At 41.8% G+C, this 17,792-nt stretch overlaps 1 protein-coding gene across 1 annotated transcript; it reads left to right on the top strand.

Moving 5' to 3' along the window:
* Positions 1-155: 155 nt before the first annotated feature.
* On the top strand, positions 156-14,903 carry LOC306913937 (uncharacterized protein). The gene is made up of 5 exons (XM_079490774.1): positions 156-267; positions 2,072-2,262; positions 7,902-7,997; positions 12,742-12,825; positions 13,384-14,903. The coding sequence occupies exons 2-5, from the start codon at positions 2,089-2,091 to the stop codon at positions 13,462-13,464; spliced, it is 435 nt and encodes a 144-aa protein (XP_079346900.1). The 5' UTR covers positions 156-267; positions 2,072-2,088; the 3' UTR covers positions 13,465-14,903.
* Positions 14,904-17,792: the final 2,889 nt, after the last annotated feature.

Raw genomic sequence — 17,792 nt, 5'->3', positions numbered from 1 at the left:
GTGTGTGTGTGTGTGTGTGTGTGTGTGTGTGACGTGCGTGCGTGCGTGCGTGCGTGCGTGCGTGCGTGCGTGCGTGCACACTGTGAGGCCTTAGCATTCCAGAGGAGGGGGATGGGAGGGGGTTCTGGGAAGTGTGTGTCTGTGCGTGCGTGCGTGCGTGGGGACTGGGAGTGGTCACAAAGCTAGGGTTAGGTTGGGACAAACAGTCTTGTGCATCAGTTCTCTCCAGACTGAACCACAACACCACATTCTGCTCTGAAGATAAAGGTAATTATGCCATTTGTTTTTATTTAAAGGCAATTATGCTGTTGAATCAACCATTTGTTTTTATTGTTCATTCGTTGATAATTTCTGCATCGAATTTGCCAGTTCCGTTTGTTTTATTCACTTTAGTTTTATTTGAGTTTTCATTGGTTTTAGTGTTGGTTTTATTTTTGAACCGGGTGGGATTTAAAACGCTCTGAAAAGTAGAAAAAGGTTTTTTAAAAAAAGAAAGAAAAGTAAAGTAGTGAAAAATACTGTAGCAGATCTACAAGCTCACAAGCTTGTAGATCTGCTAGTTTCGCGAATTATTTTAAAAGAAAAAAAAGATACATTGCTGACAAGAACTAAAGGAAAAATTATTTAGGATAGTTTTGAAAACTATACATTTGAAAGATTTTCACAAATGTTCATGATATTTCAAAAATAGCAGATCTACAAGCTCATAGCACAGCAGAAAGTGACGCATTATGGGCTTTGTAGATCTGCTACTTTTGAAAAGCCCAGAGTATAAAAAGGAAGGACCCCTGGGGGTCCCCGGACCCCACATTGAGAACCATTGGTCTGCACCAGTCGTTCTCAACCAGTGGTCCTTGAGGGGCTTAGGTGGTCCCCAGTTAATGATAGAGCTTAATCAAATGGTCTTAGGTGGTCCCCAGTTAATGATAGAGCTTAATCAAATGGTCCTTGAGGGGCTTAGGTGGTCCCCAGTTAATGATAGAGCTCAACCAGTGGTCCTTGAGGGGCTTAGGTGGTCCCCAGTTAATGATAGAGCTCAACCAGTGGTCCTTGAGGGGCTTAGGTGGTCCCCAGTTAATGATAGAGCTCAACCAGTGGTCCTTGAGGGGCTTAGGTGGTCCCCAGTTAATGATAGAGCTTAATCAAATCTTAGGTGGTCCCCAGTTAATGATAGAGCTTAATCAAATGGTCCCATAAGGGTCCATTTGGTTGTACTCGAGTGAAACTACAAAAGTATTGGCATCAAAATGTACTTAAAGTACAGAATGTCCATTTCATGTCAGCTGTCTGATGTGTGTGTATGCGCGCGTGCATGTGTGCGTGAGTGGAGGGGGAGGAGCTAACCTTTAGAGTTCTCATTATACAGATGTATTGCATTTACATAAAGGGGGAGGAGCTAACCTTTAGAGTTCTCATTATACAGATGTATCTCATTTACATAAAGGGGGAGGAGCTAACCTTACAGTTCTCCTTATACAGATGTATCTCATTTTAAAGGGGGAGGAGCTAACCTTTAGAGTTCTCATTATACAGATGTATCTCATTTACATAAAGGGGGAGGAGCTAACCTTTACAGTTCTCCTTATACAGATGTATCTCATTTACATAAAGGGGGAGGCGCTAACCTTTAGAGTTATCCTTATACAGATGTATCTCATTTACATAAAGGGGGAGGCGCTAACCTTTAGAGTTCTCCTTATACAGATGTATCATTTACATAAAGGGGGAGGAGCTAACCTTTACAGGTCTCCTTATACAGATGTATCTCATTTACATAAAGGGGGAGGAGCTAACCTTTAGAGTTCTCCTTATACAGATGTATCTCATTTACATAAAGGGGGAGGAGCTAACCTTTACAGTTCTCCTTATACAGATGTATCTCATTTACATAAAGGGGGATGCGCTAACCTTTAGAGTTCTCCTTATACAGATGCATCTCATTTACATAAAGGGGGAGGCGCTAACCTTTAGAGTTCTCCTTATACAGCTGTATCTCATTTACATAAAGGGGGAGGCGCTAAGTGTTAGTGGGATGGGGTTACACAATGAAGCCTCTGTTTGTCCTGTTCAGGATCCACGCTGCAGAATATGCTGATCCTATTGGTCCTGAGCGCTGGGTTCTGCCTGGCAACAGGACAGAAACACTACAACCTGCTGTCACCTGTCCTGAAGAGCTACGTGGACATGGCTCTGGTTAAAGCCAACCAAGAGCTGGAGTCAAATGGACATCTGAACTTCAACAAGATCGGTGATTCTGCAGCGGTGAGTCGGTACAGTTCAGTGATGTAGTACAGGTGAGGGTCAATAGAGCGTCGTAGTCCCGCCCCCTTTCATGACGACGCCACGCCCAGGACATAATTCCCAATGCGTTTTCCCCATAGACCAATTCATTGTTTACAAACATTGGGACTGAGCGCACGGGTGACTGTTTCATGTAATCAATTCCCAACAGATCTCCAAACCTGTTGTTTTGGGGAGCGCTGGTTTCAGTCCTCACACTAGTGAGGTGCACCCTAGGAGACATTTATACTTCAAAGCGCAACAGTATTGCGTACAGAGAACAGCTGATATAAAAGATCACATCGCATCGTGTGAGCTTAGAAGTCTGCGTGCGCGACACCATCGCGGGACGAAGCATACATTATACTTGATGGGCTGCAGGTGCGCGTGCAGCCGTGGACAAACAGGATCTGCTGCCGTGATCATGAGCGCACCTCCCGTTCTTATGACAGCGACTGGAGGTGTGGTTTTGAGGACAACTCCTTTGAATTGCTATTATTGTTCAAACACAACAGAAACCAAGGATTATATATTTCAAGGGCGAGAGATCACAATAAAAACCCTATTCATTCTTCCTCCACACTGGGAGAAAAACAGCATCTGAAAGTTTGATGGTGCAGTTAGAACTTTTCCATTCCATCTTATAAGAGGTGGTGTTCTTCTGCTGCCTTTATGCGTGCGCATGCTGTTGCTTATCAGTGTGACGTCTATAGACCTTTCAAAAAGTATTTATTTAAAGACGTTATGTGTCGTACGAAGCCAACTCGAGTTGTGACAAATCATGACAACAAACACAATTTTCTTTGGGCCAAAACAAATAATTAGAAAGAAGATTCAGAATCATGAAAACCCCATGTCACAATTGTCACATGCTAACTTATAGTGTGACAACAATGGCTTTATTAACTTAATTTTTTTAATTAATAACTTTATTTTGTGATGTTTCTGGCACAGCAGACTTCTCATTCTGTGGACCTTAATGACCAGAGCAGACTTCTCATTCTGTGGACCTTAATGACCAGAGCAGGCCTCTCATTCTGTGGACCTTAATGACCAGAGCAGGCCTCTCATTCTGTGGACCTTAATGACCATAGCAGACCTCTCATTCTGTGGACCTTAATGACCAGAGCAGACCTCTCATTCTGTGGACCTTAATGACCAGAGCAGACCTCTCATTCTGTGGACCTTAATGACCAGAGCAGACCTCTCATTCTGTGGACCTTAATGACCAGAGCAGACCTCTCATTCTGTGGACCTTAATGACCAGAGCAGGCCTCTCATTCTGTGGACCTTAATGACCAGAGCAGACCTCTCATTCTGTGGACCTTAATGACCAGAGCAGGCCTCTCATTCTGTGGACCTTAATGACCAGAGCAGGCCTCTCATTCTGTGGACCTTAATGACCAGAGCAGACCTCTCATTCTGTGGACCTTAATGACCAGAGCAGACCTCTCATTCTGTGGACCTTAATGACCAGAGCAGACCTCTCATTCTGTGGACCTTAATGACCAGAGCAGGCCTCTCATTCTGTGGACCTTAATGACCAAATGAATAGAAAAAACACTAATAAAAAGTATGTCATGACATCACAATCTCTTGAGCTCAGCCGATTCACCCGTTATCACTGTATTAAATATACAAAATCAACCGTTATCAGGACGTTGGAATACGGCCAATATGGCCATACTGGCATACTAGACATTGTGGTGTTTGGCTGTATTCCCCCGGACTACACGCATGCAGGGTGGTGCAGACATAGCCTGGTCAAGGACTCCCCCTGCTGAACGTGTCATTTCCAACTTTATTGTCGGCGCATGGAAACTAGGGCCTACTAATACTATTCTCTGCCTATCGGGACGTAACTCGGACGGCGCTGAGTCGGGTCTGGTGGCCTTCGCAACGCTCGGCATGGCGACTCGCTCGGCTAGCGCCTCGCTCGGCGGTGCCTCACGTGGCGCGCCTCCGTCATTGACATCAGTGACACAAAAAGCAAACGCTCCCATAGTTTCTCTTCCGGATTTCCCAGTATGTTGATTATCACATACTGGGGGTATTTCTAAGGTGCTGATTACGAAGATTTTCTTGATTATCGGGTGATAACGGTTGAATGGGGTGCTGAGCCTTTGGGCCTGTGGCCCGCCAGCTGCTGCAGTTCAAAGGAAAGTACAGGTCAATACAAAAACTGCTACGAGGATAAAACCCAGAAAAAAGCACTAAAGGGTCCTGCACACAGAGCGCGTTTTTTGGGATTTTTAGCGGCGTTTCGCCATCGGTTTTACGCGCACTGTACTGTTGTGAGTGTGGCCGCATGACTGTACTGTTGTGAGTGTGGCCGCGTGGGCATGACTGTACTGTTGTGAGTGTGGCCGCGTGGGCATGACTGTACTGTTGTGAGTGTGGGCGCGTGGGCATGACTGTACTGTTGTGAGTGTGGCCGCGTGGGCATCACTGTACTGTTGTGAGTGTGGCCGCGTGGGCATGACTGTACTGCTGTGAGTGTGGCCGCATGGGCATGACTGTACTGTTGTGAGTGTGGCCGCGTGGGCATGACTGTACTGTTGTGAGTGTGGGCGCGTGGGCATGACTGTACTGTTGTGAGTGTGGCCGCGTGGGCATGACTGTACTGTTGTGAGTGTGGGCGCGTGGGCATGACTGTACTGTTGTGAGTGTGGCCGCGTGGGCATGACTGTACTGTTGTGAGTGTGGGCGCGTGGGCATGACTGTACTGTTGTGAGTGTGGGCGCGTGGGCATGACTCTACTGTTGTGAGTGTGGCCGCGTGGGCATGACTGTACTGTTGTGAGTGTGGGCGCGTGGGCATGACTGTCGGCGCGTTTTCTCTAGACTATAATCTATCGAGTAGTTGTGATTTGAACGAAATATACCATGTTTTCACGGAGATATGATAATATAATGTTTATATAAAATGTGTGCTTTTTTTAAAACAATAATGCCTATTGGTTTAACCTGCATTTGTGGGAGAAATGTTTCCATAGCTTGAGTAGCTTGGATGGATGGATAATACCTCACAAACACTGAGCATTAATCATTGCTGTCAATGGACTCAGGGAAATGCACTCTGCATTTTGTATTCCATCAAAAAAGCTGTTTGGACAAATCACCAGCTAGTAATTCAGCACACTGTGATTTGCTTTCTTTTAGCTGTCCTTTCCTCTCTTTCTTTAGCTTCAAACATGCATGGTGTGTCAAACAAACATTATTTTATTATTTCTGGTCAAGTAGTAGTCTGACCTGTTTGTTTCGGGACGTCTGGAGTCTTGTTTTTAGATATCTGGGGACCCCCAAAATAATTGAGGGACCCCCGTAGAGGTCCCCCAGTGCTCTAGGAGAAAGCGAGCAGGGCAGGACACACGCCCTTTCTACATCTGGTACCCTTCGCATGCACGCACGCGCGCACGCATGCACGCACGCGGGCGCACACACACAAAATGCACAAATGCCAAAATGGACAACTCAACCGTTGAGTTGAAACGAATTGAGTTGAGTTGAGTTGAGTTGAGTTGAGCTGAGCTGAGCTGAATCAAATTGAATAGAATTAGCCGTTCGCTAAGTCCCACTGATGTATATTTTGATAGCTCTCAACATATTATGTCATAATTGTACACATAACACTTCGGCTTATAGGAGGTTACATGCAGGGAAGCCTGAGTGCAGAGGTCAGCTATATAGGATACCAAGTCACTAAAGATGGCCTAGGGACACTTTAAGAACCATCTGTTAAAGCTTGCACCAGCTGTGAGTTCATCCTGTCATATATAGTGGACAGTGACTTTTATCACTCAGGAATGGTTTCAAAATAGACCATCTGTTGTAACTTGCTGACTGACTGACCGAAACAGCCTACATGTTTACACACACACACACACACACACACACACACACACACACACACACACACACACACACACACACACACACACACACACACACACACACACACACACACACACACACACACACACGTTCTGAGAGAGGGACTGAGAGAAAGGCAGGCTCGGCCTGGCCTACAAATGCTGTAACTGTATGGAACGAATGCTTGTAACCTGTACCTGATTGCTGACCACAAATGGAAAGAAGGATATGTGCCTGCTTGCATCTCCAATTCATTTTCAACTGCTACATCAAGGAATTAGGTAAAATATCCACAGAACCCTGTTTAAAGATACATCACCACCCAAGCCCATTCTTGGCCAATACCACATTAGCAACGGTTACTAAGTAAGGATCCTGGTCAAGCTTTCACTGCTGGTCAAAATGGTTAAGCAGTGTCAATAAATATATTTGCTGTAGCATGTGTGGACCTCAGAAAGAGGGTTTGTGGGGGAACGCTGGCACAGTTGGTAGTGCTGTCCCCTCACAGCTAGAAGGTCCTGGGTTAGATTCCCGTTCGGGGCGCTGTGGGTGCTGGCGGCGTGTTTCCTCCTCCGCGTCATCAGTGCCCATACCCGAGGCGGGGTTGGTCAAAAGGGCCTTTCTGTGTGGAGTTTGCATGTTCTCCCCGTGTCCCCTAGGGTAGGTACCCTCACAAAAAAACATGCAGTAATCCTGGTCTCTAAACTGCCTCCCCCTGGCCAGCCGGGGCGCCTGATGGAGGGGAAAGGAACTGGTTGGAATAACGTGTTCCTTCCACGCGCTACGTCCAACCAGGGAAACTCCCCCCTGTCATGTGTAAAGGAGCAACTTGGACACTCAGGCAGGAAGGAAGCAAGAGTTCAGTTTATGACATCAGGAAAACTCATGCCGTTTTATTTTCGTCTTTTGATAGATTTATAAAGTAACTATTTTGGTTGGAGATACTGAAGCGGTTCTGTTGTGTTCCCAACTCTCGTGGGGACATCGTGCGAGGTTTCGTTTGTAAACAAGTCGCCAAGCTGTTTGAGATGCACCCAGCTGCAGCCTCGCAGACGAGCAGTCCCAGACATTTCTCCTAAAGTGTCTTCTAAAGTGTCTCCCTCAAACATGTCCATTGTGTATGGTTTTTAGCGACAGGCGGACGAGATCAAATACTTTTGTTTACATCCATGGCATTCCAATAATACGCTTCAGGAGTGGGTGTACAGATTTGGACCAATCAGATTGTTTTTTACTCAACACGAACAGAAGTTCGCGTAGGCAGGATCTTCTTTCTACACAAACTAGTCAAAACAAGACAACGAACGTTGACATTTTTTATTAAAAATAAAACTGAGTTTTCCTGATTCTTGTCAGAATCAGCTTTTGTTGTGTTCGCTTATGTGCTAAAAGAGTGACTTTGAGAGCTGTTTCCCCGTTACAATGGAAGTCAATGAGAGCCTATTTTTATTTTTAATATTTACTATTAAACTGCACAATGGAGCGAAATAATTCATGGAATGGACTAGTTTGCTCATAACAAGGTAAGAAAACAAGCCCTCTTTCTGAGGTCCACACATGCTACAGCAAATATATTTATTGACACTGCTTAACCATTTTGACCAGCATTGACCAGGATCCTTACTTAGTAACCATCGCAAACGTGGGATATGGGCCAAGAACGGGCTTGGGTTGGACGTAGCGAACGGCTAATTGAATTGGGTCATGTTGTTGAACTGAATTGGATCATGTTGTTGTCTTGTCTCACAGATCAGACCCATGGTGAAAGTTGACGTACATTTAAAGAACACAGTGTGCAGAAAAGAGGCGGAGCACAAACATCGCCCTGGATGTGCGTTCAGACGGGTTGGTAAAATACTTTACATTCACCATGCAACTAACTGTTGTGTACTGTCTACAGTCCATAGTTCGTACTTCATGCATGTTGGTTACTGTCTACAGTCCATAGTTCGTACTTCATGTATGTTGTGTACTGTCTACAGGCCATAGTTCATACTTCATGTACGTATGTTGTGTACTGTCTACAGTCCATAGTTCGTACTTCATGTACGTATGTTGTGTACTGTCTACAGTCCATAGTTCATACTTCATGTATGTTGTGTACTGTCTACAGTCCATAGTTCATACTTCATGTATGTTGTGTACTGTCTACAGTTCATAGTTCATACTTCATGTATGTTGTGTACTGTCTACAGTCCATAGTTCATACTTCATGTATGTTGTGTACTGTCTACAGTTCATAGTTCATACTTCATGTATGTTGTGTACTGTCTACAGTCCATAGTTCATACTTCATGTACGTATGTTGTGTACTGTCTACAGTCCATAGTTCATACTTCATGTACGTATGTTGTGTACTGTCTACAGTCCATAGTTCATACTTCATGTACGTATGTTGTGTACTGTCTACAGTCCATAGTTCATACTTCATGTACGTATGTTGTGTACTGTCTACAGTCCATAGTTCATACTTCATGTACGTATGTTGTGTACTGTCTACAGTCCATAGTTCATACTTCATGTATGTATGTTGTGTACTGTCTACAGTCCATAGTTCATACTTCATGTACGTATGTTGTGTACTGTCTACAGTCCATAGTTCAGACTTCATGTATGTTGTGTACTGTCTACAGTTCATAGTTCATACTTCATGTATGTTGTGTACTGTCTACAGTCCATAGTTCATACTTCATGTACGTATGTTGTGTACTGTCTACAGTCCATAGTTCATATTCATGTACGTATGTTGTGTATTGTCTACAGTCCATAGTTCATACTTCATGTACGTATGTTGTGTACTGTCTACAGTTCATAGTTCATACTTCATGTATGTTGTGTACTGTCTACAGTTCATAGTTCATACTTCATGTATGTTGTGTACTGTCTACAGTCCATAGTTCATACTTCATGTATGTTGTGTACTGTCTACAGTCCATAGTTCATACTTCATGTATGTTGTGTACTGTCTACAGTCCATAGTTCATACTTCATGTACGTATGTTGTGTACTGTCTACAGTCCATAGTTCATACTTCATGTACGTATGTTGTGTACTGTCTACAGTCCATAGTTCATACTTCATGTACGTATGTTGTGTACTGTCTACAGTCCATAGTTCATACTTCATGTACGTATGTTGTGTACTGTCTACAGTCCATAGTTCATACTTCATGTACGTATGTTGTGTACTGTCTACAGTCAATAGTTCATACTTCATGTATGTATGTTGTGTACTGTCTACAGTCCATAGTTCATACTTCATGTACGTATGTTGTGTACTGTCTACAGTCCATAGTTCAGACTTCATGTATGTTGTGTACTGTCTACAGTTCATAGTTCATACTTCATGTATGTTGTGTACTGTCTACAGTCCATAGTTCATACTTCATGTACGTATGTTGTGTACTGTCTACAGTCCATAGTTCATATTCATGTACGTATGTTGTGTATTGTCTACAGTCCATAGTTCATACTTCATGTACGTATGTTGTGTACTGTCTACAGTTCATAGTTCATACTTCATGTATGTTGTGTACTGTCTACAGTTCATAGTTCATACTTCATGTATGTTGTGTACTGTCTACAGTCCATAGTTCATACTTCATGTATGTTGTGTACTGTCTACAGTCCATAGTTCATACTTCATGTATGTTGTGTACTGTCTACAGTCCATAGTTCATACTTCATGTACGTATGTTGTGTACTGTCTACAGTCCATAGTTCATACTTCATGTATGTTGTGTACTGTCTACAGTCCATAGTTCATACTTCATGTATGTTGTGTACTGTCTACAGTCCATAGTTCGTACTTCATGTATGTTGTGTACTGTCTACAGTCCATAGTTCATACTTCATGTATGTTGTGTACTGTCTACAGTCCATAGTTCATACTTCATGTATGTTGTGTACTGTCTGCAGTCCATAGTTCATACTTCATGTACGTATGTTGTGTACTGTCTACAGTTCATAGTTCATACTTCATGTATGTTGTGTACTGTCTACAGTCCATAGTTCATACTTCATGTATGTTGTGTACTGTCTACAGTCCATAGTTCATACTTCATGTACGTATGTTGTGTACTGTCTACAGTCCATAGTTCATACTTCATGTACGTATGTTGTGTACTGTCTACAGTCCATAGTTCATACTTCATGTACGTATGTTGTGTACTGTCTACAGTCCATAGTTCATACTTCATGTATGTTGTGTACTGTCTACAGTCCATAGTTCATACTTCATGTACGTATGTTGTGTACTGTCTACAGTCCATAGTTCATACTTCATGTACGTATGTTGTGTACTGTCTACAGTCCATAGTTCGTACTTCATGCATGTTGGTTACTGTCTACAGTCCATAGTTCGTACTTCATGTACGTATGTTGTGTACTGTCTACAGTCCATAGTTCGTACTTCATGTACGTATGTTGTGTACTGTCTACAGTCCATAGTTCATACTTCATGTATGTTGTGTACTGTCTACAGTCCATAGTTCATACTTCATGTATGTTGTGTACTGTCTACAGTTCATAGTTCATACTTCATGTATGTTGTGTACTGTCTACAGTCCATAGTTCATACTTCATGTATGTTGTGTACTGTCTACAGTCCATAGTTCATACTTCATGTATGTTGTGTACTGTCTACAGTTCATAGTTCATACTTCATGTATGTTGTGTACTGTCTACAGTCCATAGTTCATACTTCATGTACGTATGTTGTGTACTGTCTACAGTCCATAGTTCATACTTCATGTACGTATGTTGTGTACTGTCTACAGTCCATAGTTCATACTTCATGTACGTATGTTGTGTACTGTCTACAGTCCATAGTTCATACTTCATGTACGTATGTTGTGTACTGTCTACAGTCCATAGTTCATACTTCATGTATGTTGTGTACTGTCTACAGTTCATAGTTCATACTTCATGTATGTTGTGTACTGTCTACAGTCCATAGTTCATACTTCATGTACGTATGTTGTGTACTGTCTACAGTCCATAGTTCATACTTCATGTACGTATGTTGTGTACTGTCTACAGTCCATAGTTCATACTTCATGTACGTATGTTGTGTACTGTCTACAGTTCATAGTTCATACTTCATGTACGTATGTTGTGTACTGTCTACAGTCCATAGTTCATACTTCATGTACGTATGTTGTGTACTGTCTACAGTCCATAGTTCATACTTCATGTATGTTGTGTACTGTCTACAGTCCATAGTTCATACTTCATGTATGTTGTGTACTGTCTACAGTCCATAGTTCGTACTTCATGTATGTTGTGTACTGTCTACAGTCCATAGTTCATACTTCATGTATGTTGTGTACTGTCTACAGTCCATAGTTCATACTTCATGTATGTTGTGTACTGTCTGCAGTCCATAGTTCATACTTCATGTACGTATGTTGTGTACTGTCTACAGTTCATAGTTCATACTTCATGTATGTTGTGTACTGTCTACAGTCCATTGTTCATACTTCATGTATGTTGTGTACTGTCTACAGTCCATAGTTCATACTTCATGTATGTGTACTGTCTACAGTTCATAGTTCATACTTCATGTATGTTGTGTACTGTCTACAGTCCATAGTTCATACTTCATGTACGTATGTTGTGTACTGTCTACAGTCCATAGTTCATACTTCATGTACGTATGTTGTGTACTGTCTACAGTTCATAGTTCATACTTCATGTATGTTGTGTACTGTCTACAGTCCATAGTTCATACTTCATGTACGTATGTTGTGTACTGTCTACAGTCCATAGTTCGTACTTCATGTACGTATGTTGTGTACTGTCTACAGTTCATAGTTCATACTTCATGTACGTATGTTGTGTACTGTCTACAGTTCATAGTTCATACTTCATGTATGTTGTGTACTGTCTACAGTCCATAGTTCATACTTCATGTATGTTGTGTACTGTCTACAGTCCATAGTTCGTACTGTCTACAGTCCATAGTTCATACTTCATGTACGTATGTTGTGTACTGTCTACAGTCCATAGTTCATACTTCATGTACGTATGTTGTGTACTGTCTACAGTCCATAGTTCATACTTCATGTACGTATGTTGTGTACTGTCTACAGTCCATAGTTCATACTTCATGTATGTTGTGTACTGTCTACAGTCCATAGTTCATACTTAATGTACATATGTTGTGTACTGTCTACAGTCCATACTTCATGTACGTATGTTGTGTACTGTCTACAGTCCATAGTTCATACTTCATGTATGTTGTGTACTGTCTACAGTCCATAGTTCATACTTCATGTACGTATGTTTTGTACTGTCTACAGTCCATAGTTCATACTTTATGTACGTATGTTTTGTACTGTCTACAGTCCATAGTTCGTACTTCATGTGATGATGTTGCTTTGGTTTGTGTTGTAGTCTCTTTGAATGTCTGTAAACTGACGTAAAATTAAGTGCAGCTGAAAGCATTTCTACACTAATAAGGTCCTGTCTGTCTGTCTGTCTGTCTGTCTGTCTGTCTGTCTGTCTGTCTGTCTGTCTGTCTGTCTGTCTGTCTGTCTGTCTGTCTGTCTGTCTGTCTGTCTCTGTCTGTCTGTCTGTCTGTCTGTCAGCTCGAGGTTCGATGTCGTGTGTGTGGGCGAGCTGGAAGACATCCAATGTTCATCGACTGTGTTCGCAGAGAGGAGCTGGCCACGGTAAATGTCTGTCTGTCTGTCTGTCTGTCTGTCTGTCAGTCAAAATTATGGCAAAACTTAACTTAAATAATAATCACTATTATGGGTCCATAAAAAAATGTCAGCACTTTTGAATGCATTAATTGCATACACTATTCGGTGATATATTTTCTGCCTATTCGGGCCGAAACCGAATATGCCGAACATGCATTTTTAGCCATTTTCGGCCGAATATTTTCTGCGGACGAATATTCGGTGCATCACTAGTATTAGGCTAGTACTAGTACTTGCTACTACTTTTTATTTTTTACTCATTAGCCTCATAGCATATCTGATTGACAGCCCATACATTCAAACAGAAAAGTCCCATCTGATTGACAGCCCATACATTCAAACAGAAAAGTCCCATCTGATTGACAGCCCATACATTCAAACAGAAAAGTCCCATCTGATTGACAGCCCATACCCAGCCCAGCCCATTTAAAGTGTCTAGTACATGTTAATGATGCTAACGATGTACTTTAAAGTGTCTAACATTAACGATGTACTTTAAAGTGTCCAACACATTTTGTGTTCCAGCGTCGTGAACTTTGGGCCAACAACTGTCCCCTGTGGGACATATCCAGCAGAATTTTGTTTGTCAACGCGGGTCAACAATAAGATGCCTCCTCCCTCCCTACCTTCAAATAAGATGCCTCCTCCCTCCCTACCTTCAAAATAAGATGCCTCCTCCCTGCCTACCTTCAAAATAAGATGCCTCCTCCCTCTCTACCTTCAAAATGAGATGCCTCCTCCCTCCCTACCTTCAAAATGAGATGCCTCCTCCCTCCCTACGTTTAAAATAAGATGCCTCCTTCCTCCCTCCCTACCTTCAAAAGCGCCCTGAAAACACACCTGTTCAGAACAGCCTTCCCGAGTTGACTATGATTTCAACTCGTTACATTTACTGTGTTATTGCTTTTAATTCTTATGTTTTACTTCTTTATCTATATTTTTTGTTGCTTTTCTTTTGTCCTCTCCACCCCGGGCCCCACACTGGTAAAGTGTCTTTGAGTACTTATAAACGCTATATAAATCCCAGATATTATTATTATTATTATTACCATTATTATTACCATTATTATTATTATTATTATTATTATCATCATCAGTGGTGTAAAGTAACTAAGTAGGCTACACAGATACGCTGAACATCAATACATCCACATTTACCATCAATGAAGTTATAGCAGCCACCAAACAATTATTAACAGTTAAATTAAAAGTACAACATATTAACACTACAGCCACCAAATATCTAAAGATTTTGGTCTGGATAATATTCCAGCATTGATCTGGAAAAATAAGCAATTCTAAAACCTATTGCTCAATCTCTGCAATCATACCTTCAACACATTCAAGGCACCGACTTTATGGCATAAAAACCAGATCATCCCGACACCACCTAAGAAAGGAGACCTCTCATTCACCAATCGAGGAATCTCCTTAAGGCCAATAGGCCTATCTCACAGCCCCCTTTCCACGCCCCCTTCCGGTAGATAGTGGTGTCATTTAACATTAGCATTTACACGTTTTTTTCTCTGGAGAATCTAAGTACATTTCCTAATGTAAACATGTGACAGACCAATATTATTATGAAGCAAACAAGATGGTAAATCAGCTCGAACAGATAGAACAAACCTTACCTTGAGAAAACAAAAGTTGTAGACTTCTTAAATTACCTCTGTTAACATGTAGTGTCTATGGAGTGACGTCACGCTATCACCACTAACGCAGAAAGGGGGCGTATTAAGGGGGCAGGGAAATTCTGTGAGATAGGCCTATTGCTGCAAAACTCAACAACAAACTCATCCTTAATCGTCGTATCCCCTTCGTTGAGCCTCCGCTCTGAAACAATCAAAAGGGATTTAGACGTGGTAGATCCACTTTGAATCAAATCCTATGCTTACGTAGGATTATTGAGGAATCACAGCTATGCAACATCGTTCTCGCACTAGTTTTGTTGATTTCTCAAAGGCTTTTGATTCAGTCGACAGAGCCAAAATGTTTGACATTCTTCATTATGCATGTCTCTAATTGGCTGTTGATGGTGACGTAATTAAGATATGTTTCAATGTTGGGTGGGTAAAAGGTAACGTATGTATGTATACATGTATGTATGCACGGTATGCAACACCCCGTTGCGCGTCAGCTAACTTGCCGATATTGCACTGGACATGATCAGCAGTGGAAAGAGGAAGATGGAGCAATCTGTGTTATTCTAAAACAGAGTTTATAAACATGGTTAATATGACATATGGTATTAGTGTTATTTCTTCATTCAGAGCATGCCAACACATTACACAGCATAAGAGAGGTGATGGAGCAATCGGTGTAAATGTATGACAGCTATAATTTCAATATGACATGGCGTTGTAGACACTAGGTGTAAGTGTAGGTTCTGCCATAGTAGAAAGGGCTGCGACGGCAGGCAGGTTTGTGTATCGAGCACTGATCCATTTACGGTAGCCGCAGCGGACTGCCGTAGCCGTCGTTGCTTAAAGTCCCTATTATTTAGTAGCAGTACTTGCGCGCTCTGCTTGTGCACAAGTATGGCCTACTTGTGTGCAAGGCGCAAGTTGGCACCTCGACAGAGTGCAATTCTAGTTACTTGCGCTAAGTTGCGCAAGTATTGTGTTCGGCTGGATCAGATTAAAAGCAACCTTATTGGTTGTTGATACTGACGTAATTAAGATAGATTTCAGCTTACACATGTATACATAGGCCTACATACGTTACCTTTAACCCGTCCGACATTGAAACAAATCTTAATTACGTCACCATGAACAGCCAATTATAACCACGCATACCATACATACAGACCACTTTCGGTCCAGCCGACCACAGTACTTTCAATTTACATACATGTATACACACTGTGTGTGTGTGTGTGTGTGTGTGTGTGTGTGTGTGTGTGTGTGTGTGTGTGTGTGTGTGTGTGTGTGTGTGTGTGTGTGTGTGTGTGTGTGTGTGTGTGTGTGTGTGTGTGTGTGTGTGTGTGTGTGTGTGTGTGTGTGTGTGTGTGTGTGCAATAATATCACTCAATCTATACACACCTCCCCTAAGCTGTGCTGAACTGATTGACTGGAAATATTTTCTCCCCAAACTGAAATCACTTGAATATGTTTGAAGACATAATACTTACTGTTAACTGTGATGCATTTGTTTTACTTTTACACAAATTGTAATTTTAACTACAACAGTGTGACAGTGTCACACCACAACGTAATAGGGCGTTATTTTATGAACTAAATCCTATAAAGTTGAAATATGGAGATGAGGGTGTTCTGCATAACAGCGACAATATACTATATTTTTGATAGTTTGAATGCGAGCTTGAACAAACCTCGTGATACGTAAGACAGGAATGTACTGAACCACACTGATCATGGGTGAAACATATTTTACCCAATAAAATATTTATAATAAGATGTGCTCCAATACTTTACACATCATAGTCCTTTTCAAGAATAGTGGTCCTCTATTTTTATTAGCAAGAGATTAATAAAACACAATTTTATTGTGTTGATAGTGTCCTCAAACTAAATACATAATCATTATGCCTGTACTCTGATATTTGCTCAAGGAAAAAGAAAAAGCTAAAATTCTGCATCCCTGTAAGCCAACAAATGGTGAACACTGCCCCCTTGTGTCCAAAATGAAACAACCTAAAACAGAGTCCCATATAATGCAACTTTGCATTCACATTTCACACTTCTATCGTCTATTTTCTTGAATGTTTGAGCATTCTACAAGTTTAACAAATATATACATTCAATTCTCACTTGGAAAGATACAAAAAAAAGAATAGTTCCTTGTTTTCCTTCCAGAATACAGTAGTCTATGTATGCTTAGTGCTTACATAGTGCTATCCTATTTCTTTGCTGTCAAAGCACATGATGTGTTGATGAAGCAAGAGTCACCATATTCCATTTCTCCCTGTAAAGGGACACTTCACCCTTTTTGCCAAAAAAAATGTTAATGATTTAGAACACTTTGCTGGGGTCTTTTTGTGGTTTTAGATATTTTAGAACACTGAGGACTTAAGTTTACAGTATAGATTGGGGTCCCAAAGATTAAAAAATGTTTAATCAAATGTGGGTCCGTCGTTGACTAATGCATGTCAAACTGGGGATCCTTGAAATTAAAAGGTTGAAAATCACTGTCATAAAGGCTGTGTGCGTGTTTGTGTGCGTGCGTGCGTGTGTATGTGCGTGCTTTTCCTGCGTGCGTGCCCACTAGCTCACCAGGCTCCCAGCGAGCTAATCATTCCAAGTGTCCACGTGGGTCTTTGAGCTGCTGACCTCTGTGGGGATCTGTAGGATGGCAGCACCCCCCAACCCCCCTTCCCTCCCAGGCTGCGGATGCAGGTACGAGATTTACATATAGCGTAACTAACCGTGACGCAGGAACGCAGTTCTGTTGCAACGTGTCGCAGAGCGAAACGTGAGCTTGTACATCGGTTATTTTCAGCATGTGACCATGTGTAAAATCAGCCATTACGACGCCATCTACTAGGCCTGCCAAAATACATTTTAGTCGACTAAAATCTTATGATATTTAGACTAATATTATTTAACTAAAACTAGACAAACACTAAACTATTTAAGTTGACAAAAATGTGACCAAAACTAACTGAGATTTTATTCAAAAGACGGACTAAAACTAAATCAAAATGTTCTGTCAAACACTGCTGTAAAATAACCAGTAAGACGCCTGGGGGCGAAAAGCGACCTCGGGCGAAGTCGTGTGCACTGGCCACATAGGCCCTCATTTATCAATTGAGTGTAAATTCTGCCCCAAATTCGAGTGTAGTTTTCGTAGTACACCCACGTCGAGTCGGCATTTATAAAGTGATCGCAAACAGCTGATCCTTCCTAATTTAATTCCTAGCAGTAATAAATGTGACGGCTGAAATCAATCTGGCACGCCCTATGAAATCAAGCCTC

The sequence above is a fragment of the Electrona antarctica genome (assembly GCF_951216825.1).
Source record: "Electrona antarctica genome assembly, chromosome: 21".
Taxonomy (NCBI): Eukaryota; Metazoa; Chordata; class Actinopteri; order Myctophiformes; family Myctophidae; genus Electrona; species Electrona antarctica.
Note: the sequence above shows the minus strand (reverse complement) of the source record. Positions and strands in the feature narration are given on the sequence as shown.